The sequence below is a fragment of the Prosopis cineraria genome, unplaced genomic scaffold, assembly GCF_029017545.1.
Source record: "Prosopis cineraria cultivar Desert tree isolate PC_DT_omini unplaced genomic scaffold, ASM2901754v1 PC8, whole genome shotgun sequence".
Lineage (NCBI taxonomy): Eukaryota > Viridiplantae > Streptophyta > Magnoliopsida > Fabales > Fabaceae > Prosopis > Prosopis cineraria.
The window spans coordinates 9998813-10022922 of NW_026555339.1; the positions used below are offsets into that span (position 1 = coordinate 9998813).

At 32.5% G+C, this 24110-nt stretch overlaps 2 protein-coding genes and 1 pseudogene across 2 annotated transcripts; 2 read left to right on the forward strand and 1 right to left on the reverse strand.

The window, feature by feature from the left end:
• Window positions 1-4157: 4157 nt before the first annotated feature.
• On the forward strand, window positions 4158-11725 carry LOC129318555 (subtilisin-like protease Glyma18g48580; annotated as a pseudogene).
• Window positions 11726-14883: 3158 nt separating this feature from the next.
• LOC129317675 (uncharacterized) lies at window positions 14884-18721 on the reverse strand. The gene is made up of 2 exons (XM_054962025.1): window positions 18342-18721; window positions 14884-15352 (listed from the first exon to the last, which is right to left on the reverse strand). The coding sequence occupies exons 1-2, from the start codon at window positions 18512-18514 to the stop codon at window positions 15127-15129; spliced, it is 399 nt and encodes a 132-aa protein (XP_054818000.1). The 5' UTR covers window positions 18515-18721; the 3' UTR covers window positions 14884-15126.
• Window positions 18722-19617: 896 nt separating this feature from the next.
• LOC129318749 (MDIS1-interacting receptor like kinase 2-like) lies at window positions 19618-22940 on the forward strand. The gene is made up of 2 exons (XM_054963684.1): window positions 19618-22332; window positions 22421-22940. Exons 1-2 carry the CDS (start codon window positions 19644-19646, stop codon window positions 22780-22782), a joined length of 3051 nt encoding a protein of 1016 aa, XP_054819659.1. The 5' UTR covers window positions 19618-19643; the 3' UTR covers window positions 22783-22940.
• The last annotated feature ends 1170 nt before the right edge of the window (window positions 22941-24110 follow it).

The following is a 24110-nucleotide window of genomic DNA, read 5'->3' on the forward strand; positions in this document are numbered from 1 at the left end:
TCACTGAAACATTGTTTTTTTTTAACATATGTTCTCTCCACAGAGGATTAATCATGTTATATAAAATAAAATATATAATTAGTCACTTTATTATCATATGTCACAGTCATTCAATACACAGAAAACAATCAAAACATAGACTATTCGTTTGAAAAAGGAAGAACCTGACGGGATGAGTGGTACGATGCGTGCCATTATTGATTTTGTGCCTGAAAAGCCTAGCTTCATTTGGACACGATTATTAATAAAGTAAGTATTCCGGAAGGGATTTAATTTGTTAAAAAATTAATAAGTAAATATTAACAAATTACTAAATAAAGTTATTGTTTTAATAAATATTCAATATATTTAATATCATTATCAGATTTTAAATTCCTTTGGAAGTTTTTAATGGTATTCTCCCTTTTTTTTACACAGTTTTTTCGGTATAATTCAAGGAATGAATTTCAACTGTGATTATGGTAAAATTTGGGAAAATAATTATAAAATTTCTTGTAAACATTGTAATTATAAAAGTCCCACTACATAAATAAATGGCTGTGAAATTCCCAAGGACTTTGGCTGTAAATAAGGTGTCTTGGAATTAACCAAAACACCCATGATTTGAAAACGGTGTCACTCTTTCCTTAACTCAATTATGGTAAATTAGTCATTGTGTGTCCAATCTTATTCTCAGGCTCATAGCTAAGTCTCTAGAGATCTCTCAACCATTTGCTCATAAATGATGGGACTTTTGAGTAATTAATTAGAATACCTATGAAGGACTTTGTACTAATTTCATTAAAAAAAATTGATTATGATTACTGGTTTCTGTTTTTATTACATGTATTTTCTTATAAGAATTTAAATAAATTATCTTTGGCTAATAAAATAAATAAAACAAATCATTATTTTGTTAAATAATATTTACTTTATTTGTGAGATGATGAATTGAATTGAGATTTAGTAGAGAACATACTGTTCTGAGTACTCATCATAGAAAGAATTACTCTAAGATTCTACTCAATATAATTAATTACTTTCAAGTTTATTAACAACTGAATTTAAGAGAATAACAACACATTAATTAATTGTGTTGAGTGAGACTTGTATAATTATCCCTTTATCACATACTCCATCAGGCGCTGTCCTAAGTATAAAGTTTTCTTAACTGATTTGTAGAAACTAAGAAAAATAGGTAAGTCAATTAATTGTAATAAATGTATGGAAAATTTGTGATATTTTTTTTTAAAATATCCCTGCCAGTTAACTATATATTAAAATTTAATAGATAGAAATAAAATGTTCTAATAAATAGAGGTATTGTGGGAAGAAAAATTTAATAAATATCACAAGAGAGAATAAAACCTTTGTTAGGAATGGGGAATGACAACTAGACAAGATTAGTAAAAGGACAATATATCCTAACTTAATAGCTCAGATCTCGAGTTTATAAGGTATTTTTTTATTTTCATATTAATTATTAAGAAAAATTTTATTTAATGTGAGACTTTTGACATTAGCTCAAATCTACTCATACTTAAATAACTTAATAATCTAATATTTACAATCAAATCAAACTCAAAATATATGTACCTTATATTTAGAAAGGCACGGGATAAGAATCATGATATATGTTAAACGGGAGGGGGAGGCATTTCTGTCATCCATTTTGGTGATGCAGAGATAAGACATGATGAAGAGATCATAAACTTTCCATGAGGGAAAAGCAGTAACACCTTATCTTAATTGATTTAAAGACTTTTTTTAGCCACTAATTAAGTTAAAGATGGGATCATAGGACTCGGTTATATCATTATTTTCGTTACCATATTATCTTGTCACCTTCATACCATGTGCTCTTAGGATTCTCCTTTCATAGATTTTGAATCACTCCTGATCTTTACCTAAAGTTTTGCACTATTCATACATCTACTTTATTTATCAAGGAATTTTTTTTTAAAAAAAGTGATGACCAGACCAGTATTTTTTGTGCCGAGGGGTGATTCCTCCCAGCACTGTTATAAAAAAAATGTTTTTGTCGTGAAAGTTTTTAACTTCAAAAAAATAAAGAGTTAATTTACTATTAGACTCAAAAATTATTTCGGGGAAAGATTTTCGGACTGATAGTCCTTGCAGAAATGGGAACTATTCTAATGTGATCCTGTGTGGTATCCTAGGTGGCATCAATGATGATATCTACAATGACGCTTTGCATGACGAACAAGTCATACAAGTCATACTCGCACATCAGCTTTACACCTTGTTTTTTTTTTTTTTTTGGGGACAAAAGGAGGGAGCTTTACATCTCGTGTGTATTTTATTTAAAATTTTAAAAGTAAGGAAAAAATTAATTTTAATAAGGCAAGCATATAATTGTCTACATATAATTATTTTTTTCCCTCCTCTCGAGTCAAACAAAATACTATTTTTCATTAAAATCCTTCCCTTTTTCTCATTTCTATTAATATTCCACCCTCCTCCTGCACCAAATGTAAGTCTTTTTGTATATATGGCAAAGCACAAAAAGATGCATGAGACATCTTACTTTAGAAAACGATTCATCCCAATAAATTAAATAATAATCGAAAGATTAGTAAAAGAAAAAGAAAAATACATCTCCAATAAAGATGTTTTTATAATTAATTAAAATATAATGGATAGACAGTTGATGTAGCTCACTATAACAATAATTAAAAAAAAATAAAACGAAACCAAACGGCGCGGCTCCATAACGACTAAAAAAGGGCCTTGTTCAAAATCTTTTGAGCACCTTAGGACTAAAAGATTTTTTAAAATATTTCCGCACAAAATTTTTTGAGCATGCTATTTTTTTATATTAAAATTAGATTGCATAGTTGCTGAGTTTCAACTTTCAAGAACAAGCTAAGTGGTGGAAATATAATATAGGCAATCATATAAAAAATAATATAGGAAAATTTTACAAAAAGAAATACAATTTCAATATCACTAAATAATATACATGAAATATTTAAAATTTCATTATACAACGCCATAGACCATAATGCATCAGTCAAGTTCACAATTACTTCACAAGATATAGTGCTCAATAAGACAATCAAGCAGGTCGCCATCATAATCATATTTAAATAAAGGTAGAAAATAAAACAAAAGATGTGTGTGTAACATACTCGCTCCAGTTTTAAAATGTTAGAGAAATTATCACTTTTAACTTGTATTTCTCATAAGCAAAATCACATATTCTAAATCACCCTCATAATTTAAATTAACAAGAAACAATTAATGTAAGCTTATATGTTAATTAACATAAGGCATTTTAATTCATTTTTTTTTTTTTTAGACATGATTATTATAATTAACTGACTTTTTTAAACTGTGTGATATGATTTTTTTTTATATATAAAAATAGAGGGAGTATTTAATATTAAACAAAATTATCCCATGAACTTGTTCTTTACACAAAAAGATAAAATAATTACTTAATGCTAGCTCGAATGATAAGAGTACGCAAATTGAAAAATAAATAATGTCTTAATATAATAAATAAAAAATCTAACTAATAGGTTATTTGCATACAGAGATAAAAGCAGAGATTTATGAACAATGTGTTGGAAACAACTCAGATTAAATTTACATGAGAAACAATAACAAATTGCATCCAACTCATGAAATTTATATTTTATTTTATAATTTTATTATTTATATTATATGGAGTAAACTTGTGAATGATATATACTAATTAAATATGTATAAATTTTATATTTTATACTTAGCACAAGACGTATACTCTAATCTCTCTCATTTATTGAGGGCCTACTTTAAATAGGTTGCTTTATACACAAGAGCTAATATTTAAACTCATTTCACTTGTTTAAATTATGAAAATCTTTGCCACTTATGTTATCATTATTGTTAAGATATCAAAATGTGAGTGGACTTTAAACGATATAACAAGTCCTATATTAAATAAAGTTAAACTTAATAATTAAAATAAATAAAAAAAAAAGACTCGTAAATTTGAAGTGAATCAAGAAGTGGTATATTTTTTCACTAGTGTCATCCATTGCTCTGATCTTTCCTCCTTTTCTAGGCAATCGCTCCCCATTATTAGCATTGATTTTAATCAATAAGGTATTCATGATGATTTACTTACCAAAAAAAATGGCCGATTCCAAAACACGTGGATGTGAAGTTATTCTATAAGATGAAGCCGAGCTACCATTGCCACTCACCACTACTTCAGAAAAACGATGGGCTCATCTTCATCAGCTTTCTGTAGTCATCTTCTTCTTTCATCGTTTCTGCTTTGCACTTTCCTACAGTTACAGCAACCTGCTTATGCCATCAAAAAGGCAAGCTAGAAGCACAACTTTAATTTCTTCGTTCTTCATTCCTAAATTCTCACAAATCTTTAATTTCTTCGCCCATTCTGTGTTTTTCAGTCTTACATTGTATACTTTGGATCACATTCTCATGGCCCAGACCCTTCCTCTGCTGATATGGAATCTGCCACGAATTCCCATTATGATTTTCTGGGCACTGTCTTGGGAAGGTAAGTACAAACGCAGAATCAAAATCATAAAACCAACTAAAATTGACGTGAATGACAAAGATTTTGGTCACGTGGTTGGAAGTTTGAATCCCAACCCTTGTATGAATAGCAATTTAGTTGAGAGAGGTGTATTTTTTGCCTTCCATACCTCGAGGCAGATAATCCCTGCTGTGTAGCCCAAAAAAAAAAAACAAAAAAATAAAGAAAGAATCAAAACCATAATCTTCTATTTAAAATATAATTCGAAGAAGAAGCTTCCAGTAAACTTAACTGTATGATTTGTAAAAACCTCCTTTGACAGCCATGAGAAGGCCAAAGAAGCTATCATTTACTCCTATAATAAACACATTAATGGGTTTGCTGCTTTGCTTGAAGACGAAGAAGCTGCAGAGATCAAAAGTGAGTGAATTGTTCAGTTCTGTATTGATAAGTTCATCAGCATATATAACATCATCTTGTGAATTGATTGTGATTAGATTTTGTTTCTGGAATTTGTATAGAAAAGCAAAATGTTGTGGCAGTGTTCGTGAGCAAAGTGCATGCAATACACACGACTAGATCGTGGGGATTTCTGGGACAAGAAAGAAATGGAAGAGTTAGAGCAGACTCAGCTTGGATCAAGGGAAGGTTTGGTCAAAATTCAATCATTGGTGTCATTGATACTGGTAACTATTATTAAATTCGTATAGTGATTTATTTTCATTATATTTAATTATAAGTTAAGATTAAAATTTAATTTATATTTTAATTTCATTCAGAAAAATATTATGAAAATCAAATAAATATATGTTAGAATAATAAATTTCATTATTATATGTAAATATTTTTCTAAAATTATTAAATTTATTGTTGTCCATGTGGAATTAATGATTTTTCTCTTGTCCCTGCTAACTTTCGCTCAACCGTGGAAGGAGAAACAATCACTTTCCACCATTTTTCTCTTCTTTCTATTTTATCTTCTCAATCAAATACATGGTTAAAATACGAAGAGTTTAAAGAATAATGAGGCAGGCTGTTCATGATTTATAAAGAGTTATTTCTCATATTTTTCTCCCCTTTAGGAAACTCGTGTGTGTGTAATCGATTTTACATTGATATGCTTTGTTTTTTAAAGTATGAAGACATGTTCACAAAGTAATATTTACAAAACCGAATAACTGAAAAGACTATTTATTGATTACTGATATCCTTTTCTAAAGGCATTCTTAAGATTTTTTTAATAATAAATGTCCTTTTCAAGGAAATATAATTGATTGAAATGGATTATTTTAAATTTTTCTTTATTCTATCGTCTGCACGGTACCTGAGAAACCTGAATATTACCGTCATCTGCTCATATTAAACCAAACCCCCATTATCTGTGACCATTATTATTTAATGGTGACCTCATGAGTGACTTAGGGATGCCTTTACATTTTTATGTAAAGTGACTGAATATATATTCCTAGAGTTGAAATTAAAATCCATTTGACTCCCTTGCCCCATCAAACCAAATGCCCCTAGGTATTTTAAAACTTTTTATAAAAACGTTTTTAATCTATATGTATACATATTATATAAACTCTCTCATGTCGCATTATTTTGCGATCTATTAACAATGTAATCTTTAGAGTTATACCAAAACAAAAAGAATATCTAAAAATTATCAGCTTTGTGTTTCTTAAGAATTTTCAATTATGTTTCATATATACATCCATGCACCTATACACAGGGAGAAAGAAAGGCACAAAAGAAAGTCTCCCTGCATTTGAAACTCGTATATATAATCATTACAGTCGCAGTCTTTTTATTTTATTATTATATTTGTTAGAGAAAAGAACCCATTTTTAAAAGAACTTCAGGGAAGGATTTAAAGCAACTTTGGCAAAAGCGTCACCCACCGATGCCGCCCAAAATCATTTTTATCTTCCTTCAACTTTGGAAAAATCGTAATTAAAGCCCAGCAAAATCAGTAATAACCATTTAGAACTTGGAAATTGAATTTTAAGACCGATCTTTTTTGCAGTTTAAAAAATAATATTTTGATAAAAACACCCCCTATCTAAGATGAACATTTAGTCACTTACTCTTATATCCCGTTTGATACCAATAATTTGTAAACTATAGAAAAGCATCTTAATACTTAAAATTCAATTTCCAAGATTTTATGGGCCTCATCATTTCCAATTTTCGCAGGTCTTTATTTTTGAGTGTCGCTATATTCTTTTGAGTAACCGTAGCCAATTGAGGACAGGATGAAAACCATGACCATGGGAGCATGCTCTCCCCATTTTGAATAGGTGTTTGGCCATTTTTTATAACTCACATTTAATAAAAGTATAAGAGTCATTTTTGCTCTTCAACTTTACTTGAAGGGTCACTAAACATCTTAAATTCAATAATAAGTCAATTTTATCCCGCAATGTTAAAGATTCTCACCTTCCTCATCCCACCATTAACTCATCATTTACTTCACTATTAGTAGGTTTCACATTGCATTTTTTAAATATTTGTTATTATAAAATATTAGGTTGAGGGTTATTTTTAATCCTCAATTTTACCGCGAAGGGTCAGTGAACACCTTGAACTCAAATATTTTTTAATAAAAAATATTAAAAAAATGTAATACGAGGCTCACTATGGGTGAACGGATGGCGAGTTAACAATAAGGTGATAATGGAAAGAATCTTTAACTTTGAGAGACAAAATTAACCTATAATTGAGTGTATGGTAGCCAGGGGCGAAGCCAAAATTTTTTGTTAAGGGAGGCTGAAATAACAAATCATATATGATAATTGAAAGAAAATTAAATTTATATATCATTAACATAACATAAATATTTCAACCTATATATTTATATTCAATTTTACACACACATATATATGTAACAAAAATAAATATATATCTTCATTTTTTAAGTTTTACTCATTAATATTTTATGCCATAAGAATAATTAATTATCACGTTTATGATAAAAAAATTTAAAATTTTTTATCAATATAGACTATCATTAAATTAGAGAATATTTCATTTTCCCCATAAGCATTGAATAATTTAAATATATATTTCAAATTTAAAGTTCTGTTCAACATAAAAAATTTTTATTACTTGCTTATTGAATTTACTATTTAATTCTTTCAATTGATATGCTTTTCATTTAATATATCTTGAAATTTTTGTTGCCCTGCTTTATAAACTTTGTTGATAATAATTCTCACAATTTCTTTCATCAAATATAAAATGAAAGCAAAATTAAATTAAGAGATATTATAACTGTATCTTCAAGCTACCATAAAATTGATAATAATTCTCACAATTTCTTTCATCTATAATTTGCTCACTTAAGGGGCTAAAAATATATAATTCTTATATTTTATTAAAAAAATTAAAAAATTAGGAGGGTGTGGCCCCTGCTAGTCCCTTCCTATCTCCACCCGTGATGGTAGCTAGTAACTCTTTGAGTAAATTTGATGGGCAAAAATGACCTTTAACCTCATAATAAATGTGCTAATTGAATAGTTCATGGGCCTCATATGATCTTTTGATATTATTATGTTTGTTCTTGTCCACTTTTAGATGTAAAATATATTCTTGTTAAGGTCTGACACGGTTTTTCTTCTGTGGCTTTCAATCTTTTCTTAAAAGGTGTTTGGCCAGAGTCCAAGAGCTTCAATGACAGAGGATATGGCTCTGCTCCAGCAAAGTGGCGTGGTGGTTCCACTTGTCAGATTCACAATTTGCCTCGCCGTTTTAATGGAACTCTCTGCAACCGGTCATTTTCTAGCTACTGTCCGCTGATATATAATTCATTAGTACAGTCACAATACTCTCTGATTAATTATTTACGCCTGCACACATACTGAATGTGTTGTGAACGTGATATATCCAGGAAGATACTAGCAGCAAAAGTCTTCCTGAACGGCTACGAATCAAACTTCGGTGAAGTAGATCCATTACATCATCGTAGTGCACGCGACATTGTAGGACATGGTACTCACACTGCATCAACTGCCGTCGGCAACTTCGTTCGGAACGCAAGTGTGCTCAACAATGGTAATGGCACTGCCAAGGGTGGGTCCCCCAGGGCTCGTCTGGCAGTGTACAAGGCATGCTGGGACCCAATGGAAGGAGGAGGGTGTCACGATGCAGATTTGCTCTCTGCATTTGACCAGGCCATTAGTGATAATGTTGACGTGATATCAGTTTCTATTGGTGGGAATCAGCACTATCCTGAAGACTTGTTATCTGATGGCATCTCCATTGGAGCCTTCCATGCAGTTTCCAAAGGTATCGTCGTAGTTTGCTCCGCAGGCAACGAAGGACCAGATTCTGGAACTGTCAAGAATGTCGCACCTTGGACTTTTACTATTGCTGCTAGCTCCATTGATAGAGACTTCAGTGATAACATCACTCTCAGTAATGGCCAACGCATCCAGGTCTGAAGCATCGCAAAAGTAGTTATCCATGACATATCACAACAGAAAAAAAATTGTGACTATTTTTGACAGAATTTTTTCATGGCATGAAATTGAAGTCCATCACATATAATATGAAACTACACTTCAAAATTCACTTGTAAACCGGAACGGAGGGAATCAATGTCTATCCGGATTTTCGTAGTCTTGTGTAAGTTCTAACTGTAACACACACACACACACAGGGTACAAGTATTACGGCAGGTACACCTCAGCAGCAGTTAACTCCAGTGATACGTGGTGGTGATGCTAGGCTTCCAAACGTGACATATCAAGATGCGTAAGCTCAAAATTTTCAAAGGCTTCCTTAATTAGATGACTACAAATGACCACACACCCAAATATACACACACACCGTTAATGTTAATGTTAAATAATCCTCATGTACAGTGACCTGTGCAATCCTGGAACGCTTGATCGTAGCAAAGTACAGGGAAGAATATTGATATGCCAAAGAGGAAGGACCATAAGACCAGTGAACAAGGGCTTTCAAGCCACGCTTGCTGGAGCTGTGGGAATGATTTTGCAAAATGATGCTCGCAGTGGTTCCACTGTTACTGCCGACGCTCAACTTTGTGGCACCTCCGGCACTCAAAATACCTCACAGAAGACAAGCAATTCCACAAACAAGAACAACATGTGGTAATAATTGACAAAGCCTTTATTTATATAACTGTGCTTCTGGATTGTCTACTTAATCAAAATAGCTTAAACTACTTTGTTAAATACATTTGAAGCTATATATATATATATATATATATTCTGAATCTACTTCCTAATTACTAGACGTGTTGTTTTTCGCTAATTATATTATATATGCATCTCGAATCCGTAATCTTGAAATTTTGAGAATATATACTAAATTGAGCTGTTGAATTAGATAGAGGTGTTCAATTCATTTTATTTTAAACACATAAATCAATGCAGGAAAGGCGGGGCATTCTTTGATAATGCAAAAACGTTGCTAGGAATAAGACCAGCTCCAGTGATGGCTTCTTTCTCATCGAGGGGACCTAGTGTCATTGAGCCTTCACTCCTCAAGGTTCTTTTCAATTCTCACTTGTATGCATGTATGCATGTATCAGTCACTAGTCACTTATTTCTTTCAATCCTCAAGGTTTTTCTTTGTTTTTGGTTTCAGCCTGATGTGACTGCACCAGGTCTTAATATACTTGCTGCTTATTCAGGCGGTGCAAGTCCCACCAATTTGCCATCAGATAAGCGTCGATTTCTGTTCAATGTCCTCTCTGGAACATCCATGGCGTGCCCCCATGTTGCTGGAATTGCCGGTCTTCTCAAAACTCGCCATCCTACATGGAGTCCAGCAGCAATCAAGTCAGCTATCATGACTACAGGTAGTAAGATTATTGAATTTTTGTGAAATTAGGGACATATTAGGTTTGTCTTTCTATCAAATTAGCCTAAGCCAAATTGATATGACCTCCTTTAAGGTTATATGCCTTCAATCTTTTCTTTAGTTAATCAGTGTGAGACTTTTAATTTCAATACATTCTAAATTTCTAATAGTGATAAGTAAATGGAACTAGTCATATGTAAATATTGTTTAGACAGTAATGATGGTTGATTTAGTTAGTGAGCATTTGTGCCCTCATGGGCATATCCATGGATTCATATATCCTATATATGAGTATGGATTTAAAACTTAATAATCACCTATCCGAGGGAAGGTGAAAGACTCATAAATTTGAGTCTTGAAATTTTAATTAAAATACGACATCCTTATATTGCTTTTTACTATTTGTTCTCTCTTCCCATTTCTAGATGGTTGCTCCTTATTCCTAACCTCCCTTATGAGTATAGATTTAAAACTTAACGCTGATATAATGAGCTCATTAGTAAGTAATAAGTAGTAGGTAATATACCTTCCATTTGAACTTGTAAAACCCAACTCGCCTAAACTTTGTCTTGATAATTAATATGCATTTCTTTTTCTCTTAAAAAGCATTCATATTGACTTTCATAATCTACGTCCTTGCAGCAACCACACTCGATAATACCAACAGACCAATTCTGGACGGAGTAAATGATCATACTGAAGCAACTCCATTTGCTTATGGTTCAGGGCATGTTCGTCCCAACCTTGCAATAGACCCTGGACTTGTTTACGATCTTAAGCCTTCTGATTACCTGAACTTCTTATGTGCTTCTGGATACGAGGAAAGCTTAGTTGCATCATTTAATTTTAACAAGCCCTATAAATGTCCCCAGTCCTACAAGATCACAGATTTCAACTATCCTTCGATCTCTCTGGCTAATCTTGGAGCAAAGCCTATAACTGTTACTCGTACAGTAACAAATGTTGGGCCTGCAAGCACGTACTCAGTGAGTATCAAACCTCCTAAAGGAGTTCAACTTATTGTCAACCCAAAAACTGAGCTTCAAGAGAACACTCGAAAAGAAGAGCTTTCGAGTTACTTTGAAGGCAACGGGTGTGGCTCAACCTAAATCTTCCTTTGGGGAAATGTCGTGGACTGATGGAAAGCACACAGTAAGGAGTCCTGTGGTGATTGTGAACTTTGAGAATTCACTTTAAGTAATTATATATATATATATATATATATTCCCCCCAGTGTGGTGTGTGTTTGTGTAAAATAAAATGAACTAGCTTCTGTCTCGCGTGCTAATTTGTAGAATAATAACGGACTAGTGTGTGTTTTTGTGTGTTTGTTGTTGGTTTAGTATGTGGTTGTACTGAACTTGTTAGATTTAAAAAAATATGATGAGCCTACTTTATTGGTCCGCCTGAATTACTTTCTAATTTCTATTTATTTTCTATGATAATAAAGCTCAAGGGGGTGCAACTTGACTCGAGGTATTAGATGTCTGAAATATATAGTTCCGTGTGAAGCGATTAGAGAATATAATTAATCACAACTATATAAATGTGTGGTGTTCTTTCAAAGTAGTTTTGGATATTTTGGACTAAGTGACAAGCCTTATTTTATGAATAATATAAAAATGTTAACATGTAAACTAAATATTTTAACAAGTAATTATAAGGAATTAACAAGTAACATCATGCATTTAATTACAAGTATATCAATTGAGTTAACAAGTCATCAAGTGATGTTAGGGAATTAACATATAAAAGCAAAGATTTTAACAAGTAGGGAATTAACATGTAAAGTAATTAAGATTTTAACAAGTAATTACAGGGAATTAACATGTAAAGTGAAAATCTTAACTCAAAAAGATTATTTCAGTCATCTTGTCTTACATTTTAATTTCAGTTCAGACCCAAAATTTCAGTAGTAAAATTTCAGATTTTTTTGTCTTTTTTGTAATAATGTCCTTCGATTAATTTTATTGGAACTCTCCCATTAATGAACACCATAGGAATTTTAATGCCCTTCAATTCAATTTCCTAGTTAAGTAGTTTCGTTTCAACTTTAGAATCAAGGCACTCAATTATATTTAAGTGTTTTGCGATCCAAAAAAAAAAAAATCCATAATCTAACTCAGTGCTATTATGTCTTAAATGCAAGTCAAGATTCAGCCAAAAGCACAAGCCTCACAAGCTCATAGGGCTATTGAATATATGCCTATCTCAAGTATAAATTAGGTATATTCAAATTCTAGGTTGCTCAATCAAATGTCTAATTGCAATCCCCTTCTTTCAAAAGCAAAATTCCAACTTCAAAACACACACTAAAGTTAACCATCCACTAGCATGGGAAAAAAAAATTAATATTAAGCATTAAAGCTTCCTTTAAATATCAACAACTAAAGAGAAAACTAGTTACAAAAACCTCCTTTTTTCAGCGGGGTCCCATAAAACACAAGCAGACACTTATTTTATCCCTCAAGTCCCTCATCTCACACCCTACCTTTCAGGCTTTCGCTTTAATAATTCACTCCTCTCCTTGCTTTGATAAAAGCGTAGCCTATTATAATGTCAAATAATTAAACTGTCATGCTCCAAAATTTAAGCGTGACCGGCTTGAGATATGCATAGAAAAACATATCCCTTAGCCTTAACACCAGCTGCTATGTTTTAATTACAACACATTCATGGAAATGAGTAGGGCTCTTCATTTTCATTTTTTTTATTTGTACCAAAAAGTCATAAATTTTTCTTAGAAACTTAATATAGAGTCTTCAAAAATTTCTACAACAACAACATTAGCAAAAACAACAATAATGAGTTTTGCTCTTATCAATAAACAAATAAATAATTAATCAATACGAGAATTTTAAGTATAGTCTATGTGGAGCATCTAAAATAGAATTTACAAATAACATAGTATAATATATAAATTCAAGTTTTACAACATATAAATTTAATCGAATTAATGCTTTAACCTCAGTTTGAAAATATATCCTTCATTGATCCCCCGGAGGTCTTTAGCTGTCTACAATATCTGAGGCTAAAAACTTTTTCAGTGAATGACATCCCAATAATGAAATCAAAAGATTCAAGATAAATAAATTCATCAAATAAATTGGTGCATAATTAAAAGAGAACATCAATATGATATAATAAATGAGCTTGGAAATTACAAGATCCTAGGTAGCTTCAAAATTACCGAACCAATAAATTTACAACGACAGAACCTTAACACTTGATCTTATAAAATAAAATAAATTAAGTAAACAAAAATAATAACATTCACTATTTAAAATCAATAAAGTGTATATAAATATATATTCACAAATCTATTAAATCTGAGGACTTTGTAGAACAAGTAACAAGTATGGACACATAGTTCATGAAGGTAAATAACCAAATGCAGCTTACGCTATGAAAATAAACGTGGACACACAGTTCATGAGGGTAAATAACCAGACATGGTTAAAGTTACGAGATAAACGTGGACACACAGTCCATGAGGGCGACTAACCAAACATGGTCAAAGCCACAAAACATACGTAGGTATGAGACCAACGAATAACAAACATGAGAACAAAACTCACGAAAATCAAACTAACTAGTCATTGACCAAGGTGCGCCAAGGGCTAAGGAACTACCGTTAGCAATCAATGCTCTGTGTAGAATCCTTTAAAAATTACTTTTTCAAACATGCAAGAAATGAATCATTTTCAAAATAAAATGTTGTGTTCTCCATATCAAACTCGCATGACCCTTTCAAAACCTCAATTCTTCTCAATATAAAATTCATTGCTAAGTCCACATTTGCCTTTATCAAATATAAAAAAAATCCCAATTTGAGCTAGTACAACTTTTCATCACCCTTCAAGATATAATTTACAATGAATATATATAGACATATTATAATTCTGTTACTTTTCACCATATAAATCACAACTGCAAGAGTTTAAAGCAATATAATTAACAAAATATTGAACACTTGAAATAGTACATGAAATATACTTAAGAAAAATAATATTTCAATCATGAAAGAAAAACTTGTTAGTAAATTTATTGGAATGTTATCTACTTACCTATGGCAATCCCAACATTGTAATTTACCCCTTAACATTCCTCACAACAAGGTTTATTCCTGAAACATTCAATATAATAATTGAACCTCTAAAATTTTATAACACTCATAATCATTTTCTCTCTCAATTTTTATAGTATATACTTGCATTGCTCTTGAACATTAATCTTTTAGTTCTCATTCCATCAAACATCTTATATGCATTCTAAAACAAACCATCCATGGTTACTAAGTTTTATGAATTGCCAACCATACAATCTTCAAGTATCAACAAGTCCTTTATAAGGTGTGATAGCCTATAATTCTAAAAAAAAATTAAAAGAGGTAATAATATATTTTAAGAGTACTTTTATTAGTTTTGGGAGAAAATTTAGCAGGAAGAGCTGTTTTGGTGGAAATTATGCAACCAATTATTTAATTGGTCCACAGTGAAAAATTTTATCCTTTTGCTTCAGCCTTTAACAAGTTACCATTTTATCCCTATTTAAAAAAAATAAATAAATGAGAGCAGACATATACGCAAGGGCATTATTCATTTTGATCCTCTGCTTCCTCATTCTCTCGATCATTCTAGCGAAGTGAGAGTACTTAGCCTTTCTCTTAAGACCTCCTCGCCCTCTTCCCATTTTTGATTAGCTCGCCGGCATGCTTAACAGTGTTCGTTGTGGTTCCTTATTTCTTTCCTCTCTAGTTGCTGTAATAGATCAAAACTTCCTTCCTACTATCATCACCGGCGTCATTTGTGAGAAGAGGAGGTTGCTGGAGAGGACATGCATGGACGAGCGTCTTGTAGCTGTTGTTGGAGGTTGCTATCAGCCTCCTCTTTTCCTTCCTTCATCACAACTATATGTAGGAAACAGAATTTTTCCCTCCCCTGTTCTTCACCATGTTCTTCTCCTTCCTCTTTTATGCTGTTGGTGGCTTGTGGGGGTAAGAAGCTTTGATCTCTCACTTCCTTGTTACTGCATGATATGCTTATGGGTTGAGATAGTGAGTTTTTCCTCAATTTTCTGTAGAACCGTGAGTAGTGCAAAGTAGAAATTTGATTTCTTTTGAGTATAAAAAAATTATATATGCTGAAGGATTTAACTGGGAGAGTTGGATTATTCTAATTAATGATATTAAAAAATTTGGAAAATGAAATTTGAGGGAAAGAAAGTTTGGTAATTGCTAAAGGATTCATGCTTACAAGGTGTTTGATAAAATGCACCTTAGGAGAATTTTGCTTGATTTTATATGTTTTTGAAACTTCATTAATTATTGTAAGAAGTATATTTAGTTAGGTGTCATCGATACATGAATTTAACTTGTAGGCTGCAAAGTAAAGAAATTTGATTATGAACTGGTATGTAAATATTTAAATTTTTAGGGATAGTATGGTTATTGATAAATTTTTGGATAAAAGATGGAAGGTTAGAAAATTCTAATTGTATAGTCGAAAATAATGCACCCAAAAGTACTTGATGCAAAGCTTAGGAGAAGTAAATAAGTTGGTATGGCTAAAGTATTATGGAGGAAATTAGTGACATGAATGATAATATTTGGATATTGTTATTTGTAAATCTAGATTGATTTTTTTCTTTTTCTTTTTGTAAAGGATTTTATTTAAAAAGTTATTAAGATCTTATTTGAACTCTGAATTATTGAGAATTGCCAAGTTGAAACTTTATAAAGTATATTATTGTTTTAGAAGTCATACTTGGATGATTGGAAATGGTTGGGCAAGAGAATTAAAGGTTATATGTTTCATTGAATTGGATTGGAATGTTGCACATTAGATGTTTGGTAAAAAAATTTTGTTGCTAAAACTTTAAAGTTTTTATTATTAATTCTTATTGAGTGGATTCTCTTCAAAAAAGGGACCAGTTGGTTTAAAAGTAAAGACCATTAAGATCTTATTATATTTTATAGGGTGATTATGAGAAGGGTAACTCGATTGGAGTTGTAAAAAGTGAATTTCAAATGTTGAAAGTACTACAAGTAAGTGGATAACGTCCTAGTAATATATTGGAAAGTTTTCTTTATCAAAATATTGTTTTAACAATTTATAGATATTATATATTTCTATTGCATTAGCTCCTTTTGTTAATTAAATTGTTTTACTTAGAGTCATGACTTATACTTTTTGGATTGACAGAAATGCTTTTACAAATTTTACCAGTATGTTATTTGGTAAAGCCAACCATGAAAATTAGTGAATAATTTATGAAATATTAATTATGAATTTTCATATTTAGAAAGATTGATGTTTTACATGTTTCATGCGAGTTTGATCCTAAGAAGAGAAATTATATTTTGCAAGTGATAATTTTCTCGTATGTTTGAAAGTGAATTTAAAAAGAGACTTTATACAGAACATTAGTTGTTAACGGCAGTTCCGTTAGCCCTTGGCACGGTATAGTATACCTAGCTAGTAGGGTGCTTATAGGAGGTGCTAATCCCGCGCAATGGCCAACGCACGTGGAGCGGAGGGATGGTTATTTGTGAGCGTCGTACTCATGTTTGTTTCGTGACTTTGACTGCGTTTGCTTACTTACCCTCATAGATTGTGTGTCCACATTTATTTTGTGACTTCAGCTATGTTTAGTTACTTACTCTCGTGGACTGTGTATCTACGTTTATTTCATGGCTTCAACCGCGTTTGGTTATTTACCTTCATGGACTGTGTGTTCACATTTGTTAATTGTTCCGATAAGTCCCTATAATTTTAAATCCAATTATTTGGTGATTTTATTTTCCATTAATTTTTATTTAGTAATTTATTTATAAATATTTATTTCAATTATGTACTTTCTTGAAATCATATAATATTATCATTTGCTATTATAGTTCAATGATTTAAGATTTTATTTGAAATTTTTTAGAGCCATTTTATTATGAAGTTTATTAAATTTTTATAAAAATTGTTGTCTTTTTAACTTACATAACTATTTCAAACTTTCCATTTTATTTATGTTCTATTATTTATTGTTGGGACGTTATTCATTGAAAATTATTTTTGATCTTAAATACCTTAGCTGACGTTGATTCTCATACTAATCTTGAGAACTTTTACATGTGCTGAGTGGAGAGTTGATGGAAGTCTCTCCTTTTGATGTAATGACAATTTATGTGTATTTCATTTCGAAAAATATGACTAGATACTCTACATAGACTATAGCTAGGGTTTCTATTTAATATATATATATATATATATATGCTGCTTGCTGATTGAAAGGAGCTAAGCTCCCGATTGATATAAGATTTTATGGAAGTTTTTTGTATTGTAGAATTTTTGGAAGATCCTATTTACATGAGGTTTTGCCGAAATTTCTACAAAACATTGAAGCTTCATTATAATGATTAATATCAATATAGATCTGATTATATTTTACAAATGGAATTAACTTATGAATTGAGGCTTACGGGAATGTATGACACGGTTCACACCCTGTGCCGGTCACTCTCTATTTTTGGGACTTGACATAAAGTTTCCTTAATTCAATTTGATACGAAAATTTGACTTCTTATAAGAGCAAAACATAATTATGAATTTAAATTTTTGTCCTTAACATGACCATAATCTATCTAAGCAATTCAAAGCTGCTCCCAAACATCAACTTTTATATCATAGTTTCTTCATGATACTTTAGCCATGGCTAATTATTCCATTAGAACATGATTTTCTTTCAAACCTTATATTAATCAGCTTGTGTGCATGACTATTAAACCATTCGATAAAATTGTTTTAGTTTCAATCTCTTAAGCAACAACTTCCATGCATCCATAATTAAATTCATCAGGCTTTCCCAATCTAATTCCCCATCAAAATTCAATTTAAGTTCATAAAAAAAAAAATCAAATCCAAACACATGGCAGTCGAACAAGCAGACAAGGAAGACCACTATATATATATACCTATATTCCATACATAATCATCAGGGGCAAAAAGGAGGGCGAGCTTACACATACCAATCGCAGGTGATACCAACGAAGAAGGAAGAGGAGGAGTTTGGTGCTGTTGATGCAAATCGAAGAGGAAGGGAAAAAGAAACTGACAGCATCTCTTCCACGACAAAATGCCGCAATGATAGCTCCAGGTGTATGGGTTGCGTAATGACAATGAAGGGAAAAACTGGATCCATGGCAACTCACCAAACCAAGAGATGAAGAAGGAGCAGACATCACCAAACAGGGAGGGAACAGGGGGAGAATATTCTGGCAACGTGAACAACAGAGGAAGAAGGATCTAGTGCATAGGAGAGAGACCTCCAGCAACGACGGCCTGAGCTCCTCCACGACGTGCCGGCGATGACTGAAAGACGAAGGAGATGAGGAACGTTGTTGAAGCTTCTCTCTCTCTCTCGGTTGTGTTGTGCTGAACGGGAATGAGACAAGGGGAAAATATCTGATTGGTGTTTTATAAGAGGTTTTTTCTTCTTAAGAGGGTATTTTAGTAATTTCACAGAATCAAAGCAAAAATATAACATGCCATCTCTGACTGTAAAGATTCGAACGCAAGACTCGAGAGCAGACACTAAAGGATACTTCCACTAAGCCACACATTCATCTTGCTATATGTACTCCAAATTATAAAATATAACCTAAAATACATTTTATCATCATCATCTTCATCATCATGGTCATTACATAAACATACGAATCCCCCCATTTATATGCGCCAAAACTCACTTTACCTAAAAACTAAGAAGTCTTGAAAATTAAAAGAGAACAATGTTTGAAAAGAACGACAAACTATGCAGAGGAAATTAAATTAAATGAGTGAGAAAATTAGTCAGAGGAGATGACTCTCTCTAATGTCCTAACAACTCATCCAAAACATAAAAAATTACAAGGTCACATCAACGATGCACGCCTCTCTCTGTTATTGCAAAGACTTCCAAAGACGATACTGTTTCGAAAAAGCATTGATCTAAAGTGTGAAACATTAATTGGAAAAGTGTGTGTGGACGCCAGAACGCCGATGATTTTACATACAATTTCAAAAGCTACTTCAGCGCACTGGCTGGGTTATCTTTTTCAGTGCCTGTGAAAAGAGGGATAGCCCTTGTCTTTTAACTCTTTTCTTTCTTTTTTTCTTTTTTCTTCTTTTTCCCATCCACCTAACATAATTTGTTAACAAATAGATTGAAGAGTAAGTGACTTTTAAACTCTTTTTCTCTTATATAAACACCCTCAATACCCTCACCATATTTACATCCAACAATCAATCTCTGAATCTTTTCATAATAAGTTCCAGCTACCAAAAAAACCATGTATATTCCAAGCATATTCTTCTGCGTCTTTATATGCCTCTCCTCTTTCTCCCAAGCTGCTTCTGCTGCTGAAGATCAATTTCTTCATAGTGAAGGAAGTTCCTTGTTGAGGTGGAAAGCCAGCCTTGGTGAACAAAGCCCAGACGCATTGTCTTCTTGGAAGAATGGAACCAGTCCGTGCAGAAACTGGACAGGGATTACATGTGACGAATCTTTGTCAGTTACCATGATTAATCTAACAAGTCTTAGGCTGCAAGGTACACTTCAAAATCTGAGCTTCTTGTCCTTCCCTAACCTCAAACATTTCGATATAAGTAATAATTCCTTCTCTGGAAATATTCCTCCCCAAGTTGGTAACTTGTCCAGTATTCTTACACTGACAATGTCTCACAATTTATTAATGGGTTCTATCCCTGGAGAAATTGGAGCACTGAGAGCTCTAAATTTTCTTGATTTGAGCTTTTGCAATCTCACTGGGCATATTCCTCGAGAAATTGGGAAGTTGAGTGATCTGACAGATCTAATTCTTGGAACTAATCAACTCTACGGTTCCATTCCCCAAGAAATTGGCATGCTGAGCAATCTCATACAACTTGATTTATCAGAAAATTCAAAATTCTTCAGCGGAATCCCTTCTACAATTGGAAACTTGACCAAGTTAAAGCTATTGTATCTCTATAGTAGCAATCTCACTGGTCTTGTTCCCAATGAACTTGGGAAACTACATTCCCTTGTAGATATTCAATTGTCAGATAATAATCTTTATGGCCCAATCCCATCTTTCATAGGAAACTTCACAAGTCTTGAAAAATTGTCTTTGTACTCGAACAAGTTTTCTGGACCGATTCCTGCCTCCATAGGAAACTTGATCAATTTAGAAATCCTTTACCTCAATATCAACAATCTTTCAGGATCTATTCCTCCAACCATAGGAAATTTGACAAAGCTCACTGAATTAGCACTTCATATGAACAATCTCAATGGTCAACTTCCGCTTCAAATAAATAACCTCACGAGTGTTTCCAACTTACAACTAGGTTGGAATCATTTCAATGGCCATTTGCCACAACAAATTTGCCTCAGTGGCACCCTAAAGTATTTTGGAGCCACTAATTGTAGCTTCACTGGTCCTATGCCGGAAAGCTTCAAGAACTGTTCAAGTCTTGAAAGACTCAGGCTTGAAGATAACCAACTGGTTCAAGATATAACAAATTTTTTTGGTGTATATCCAAATTTGGAATTCATAGATATAAGTGGCAATAAATTGTATGGCCATCTTTCATCTACATGGGGGAAGTGTCCTAAACTAGCCCAGTTCATGATTTCTAACAACAACCTTTCTGGTGTTATACCATTAGAATTAGGTGAGGCAATGAATCTTAAAGAAGTCAACTTGTCCTCAAATAATCTGGCTGGAGAAATTCCGAAAGAGCTGAGGAAGTTGACCTCATTGACTAGACTTTCTTTAAGCCACAATCAACTTTCAGGCGAGATTCCCACAGAAATAGGGTCACTAAATCATCTTGAAGTTTTGGGGCTATCAGGAAATAAATTTAATGGCTCAATCACTAAAGAACTTGGGGGGTTTACAAGTTTGAGAGAATTGAAGTTGGGCGAAAACAGGTTTGAAGGAAGCATCCCCATGGAGTTTAGTAAACTCCAATCTCTTGAAAATCTTGATCTCAGCGAGAATATGTTGAGTGGGAAAATACCAACAATGCTTGGAGCGTTACAGAAATTGCAAATATTGAACCTCTCACATAATAACTTCTCTGGCAACATTTCATCCATTTTCAATGGGATGTCAGCCTTGACTTCTGCTGACATATCATTCAACCAACTTGAAGGCCCCCTTCCAAACAATCGAGCCTTTCTTCACAGTAGCTTTGAAGCATTGAGGAATAATAAAGGTTTGTGTGGTAATGTCACAGGTTTACAGCCTTGTAGCAACTCCCAAACAAATGCACATGGTCATAAGGAAAAAAAGTTCTTGATGATATTCCTCCCATTGGCCATACTACTATTTGTTGTGGTTGGAGCTTCATGCATTTTCTTTAGACTTAGAGAGAGGAAAACAAAAAACAAAGATGAAGAAGCAGATCTTTATTTTGTATGGAATTCTGATAGAGAAGTGTTGTATGAAAACATTATCGAAGCCACAAAGGAGTTTGATGACAGATATCTCATCGGGAAAGGGGGCCAAGGAAGTGTTTATAGGGCTGAATTGCCTTCAGGTGATGTTGTAGCTGTAAAGAAGCTTCATTCTTTTGGTGGGGAAATCTGCAACCAGAAAGCTTTCACAAGTGAGATTCGAGCTTTGACAGAAATCAAACATCGTAATATTGTGAAGCTGTATGGGTTTTGTTCCAATTCACGATTCTCCTTTTTAGTTTATGAGTTCCTAGAAGGTGGAAGCTTGGATAATATACTGAAGAATGAGAAACAAGCCACAAAGCTTGATTGGATCAAGAGGGTGAACGCCATTAAAGGTGTGGCTAATGCTTTATTCCACATGCATCATGGTTGTTCATTTCCTGTTGTTCATCGTGACATATCAAGCAAGAATATCCTTCTAAGTTCAGATTATGAAGAAGTTCGCATCATTGACTTTGGTACAGCTAAGTTTTTGAAGCCAGAATCAAGCAATATGACCACATTCGTAGGCACATTTGGATATGCAGCTCCAGGTACTAAGACCATTTTATTTGTTCTTTCTAAAGTAATTAAGAATCTATACTGTACTATGTTTTGGATAAAACCTTAACCCTGTTGCAGAGATTGGTCTCATTATGGAAGCAAACGAGAAATGCGATGTTTACAGCTTTGGAGTGTTGACTTTGGAAATCATAATGGGAATCCACCCTGGAGAACTTATTTCATCATTGGCTGAGAAATCAACTAACAATGATTTGCTGTTGTTGAAGGATGTGCTAGACTCGCGAATTTCTTATCCCACAGAACCAATCTCTGACGAGGTAATCTTCATTGCAAAAATAGCGTTTTCTTGCTTGAAGGAGAACCCTCGATATCGTCCAACTATGGAACAAGTATCTGTAGATCTCACAAGGTCATCATCAATATCTCATTTAGAGGATCAACTTGGCACCATCACAATTGGACAGCTTATGAAGGATTGAATTTGAACTCATTCACTAGGTTATTTGTGTGTCTGTTTGTGTTAAACATGGTATTGTGATGTGCATATAGTAAGATTATGGTTGTCTTATCATATGTATGCTCAGGTTTTGGCTTGAATAAAACTTGTAAGTGAATGTTTTGTTTGCACATCATCCTCTTCACTCTTGTAGTATGACTCTCTCTCTCTCTCTCTCTCTCTCTATATATATATATATATATGTTTTAGCCATGAAGTTTATAGCAAGGTGCTAATCAATGAATATTATGCTTTAATCAATGAAGGGGAAACCAAACTAAGTAACAATGCTTTCAAACAATGTTGTTTGTGTCTTCTTTAACCTTACTGTATATTTTCGATTAAAATAATTTTTTTATTCTTTTAGCTCAACACCTAAGTAATTAACCAACTAATTATAATATTTTAAACATGCCATTACTTGAGACACAAGCTAGCTCGACCAAGTTTGACGATTAAAATAAAATTTTCCAACCACAAAGGGCGATGGCGTTATGGCATAGGCCATTTAGGCGATAAACCCAGGCCATCCCACCCACAAAAAAAAAAAAATCCTTTATATCTTTCAATTTTTCATTTGTAATTTTTAAATGTATGATGTGAAATTGGGGTTTAGACAGGTCTTAATCTAACATTGCATATTTAGATAGGTTTTAATGTTGTAGATAATGATAATTGAAAATTGTATTAGTCTTACAAAATTAAAGTTTCAGTGAATATTAAAATACTTAGACAACAGAAAAAGTGTTAAGAAAAATTAATACATTATTCAAAGTATATTATTCAAAATGGATACATTATTCAAAGAATATTCAATATTACCAACGAGGCTGAATTTAGCAGAAGAAACTAATTCCTGATAACGTGATGAATTAAAGTTTGAATCATAGTGAGAAAAGGTACCCGATCGTGTCTCGAGTAAAATTGCCTCGCCTAAGTGCAATCAACAAAGAATATTCAATATTATTGACAATATATGTGATGATTGCTAGTGTCATAAGAAGCTTTCTATATAATTAAAATTACTTAAATCCTATCTTATATCGATTACATGTTACAAAATAAATTGAAAGGAATGAATATATTATATATTGAGATAAAAAATATTAGAATTACTTTATATTAAAATTTTAATAAATTATTTTTCAGCTCAAAAGAATAATATCTGCGCGCGCATGGCTGGGGAAAAGACGAATCCAAATTTGATTAAATCCAAAAAAGAAGTTGTATACGTGCAAATCAATTAGTCCATCTAGAATTATTTACTGTTTTCACTTCAATGAAATCAAAATAAATTGACACTTCATGTAT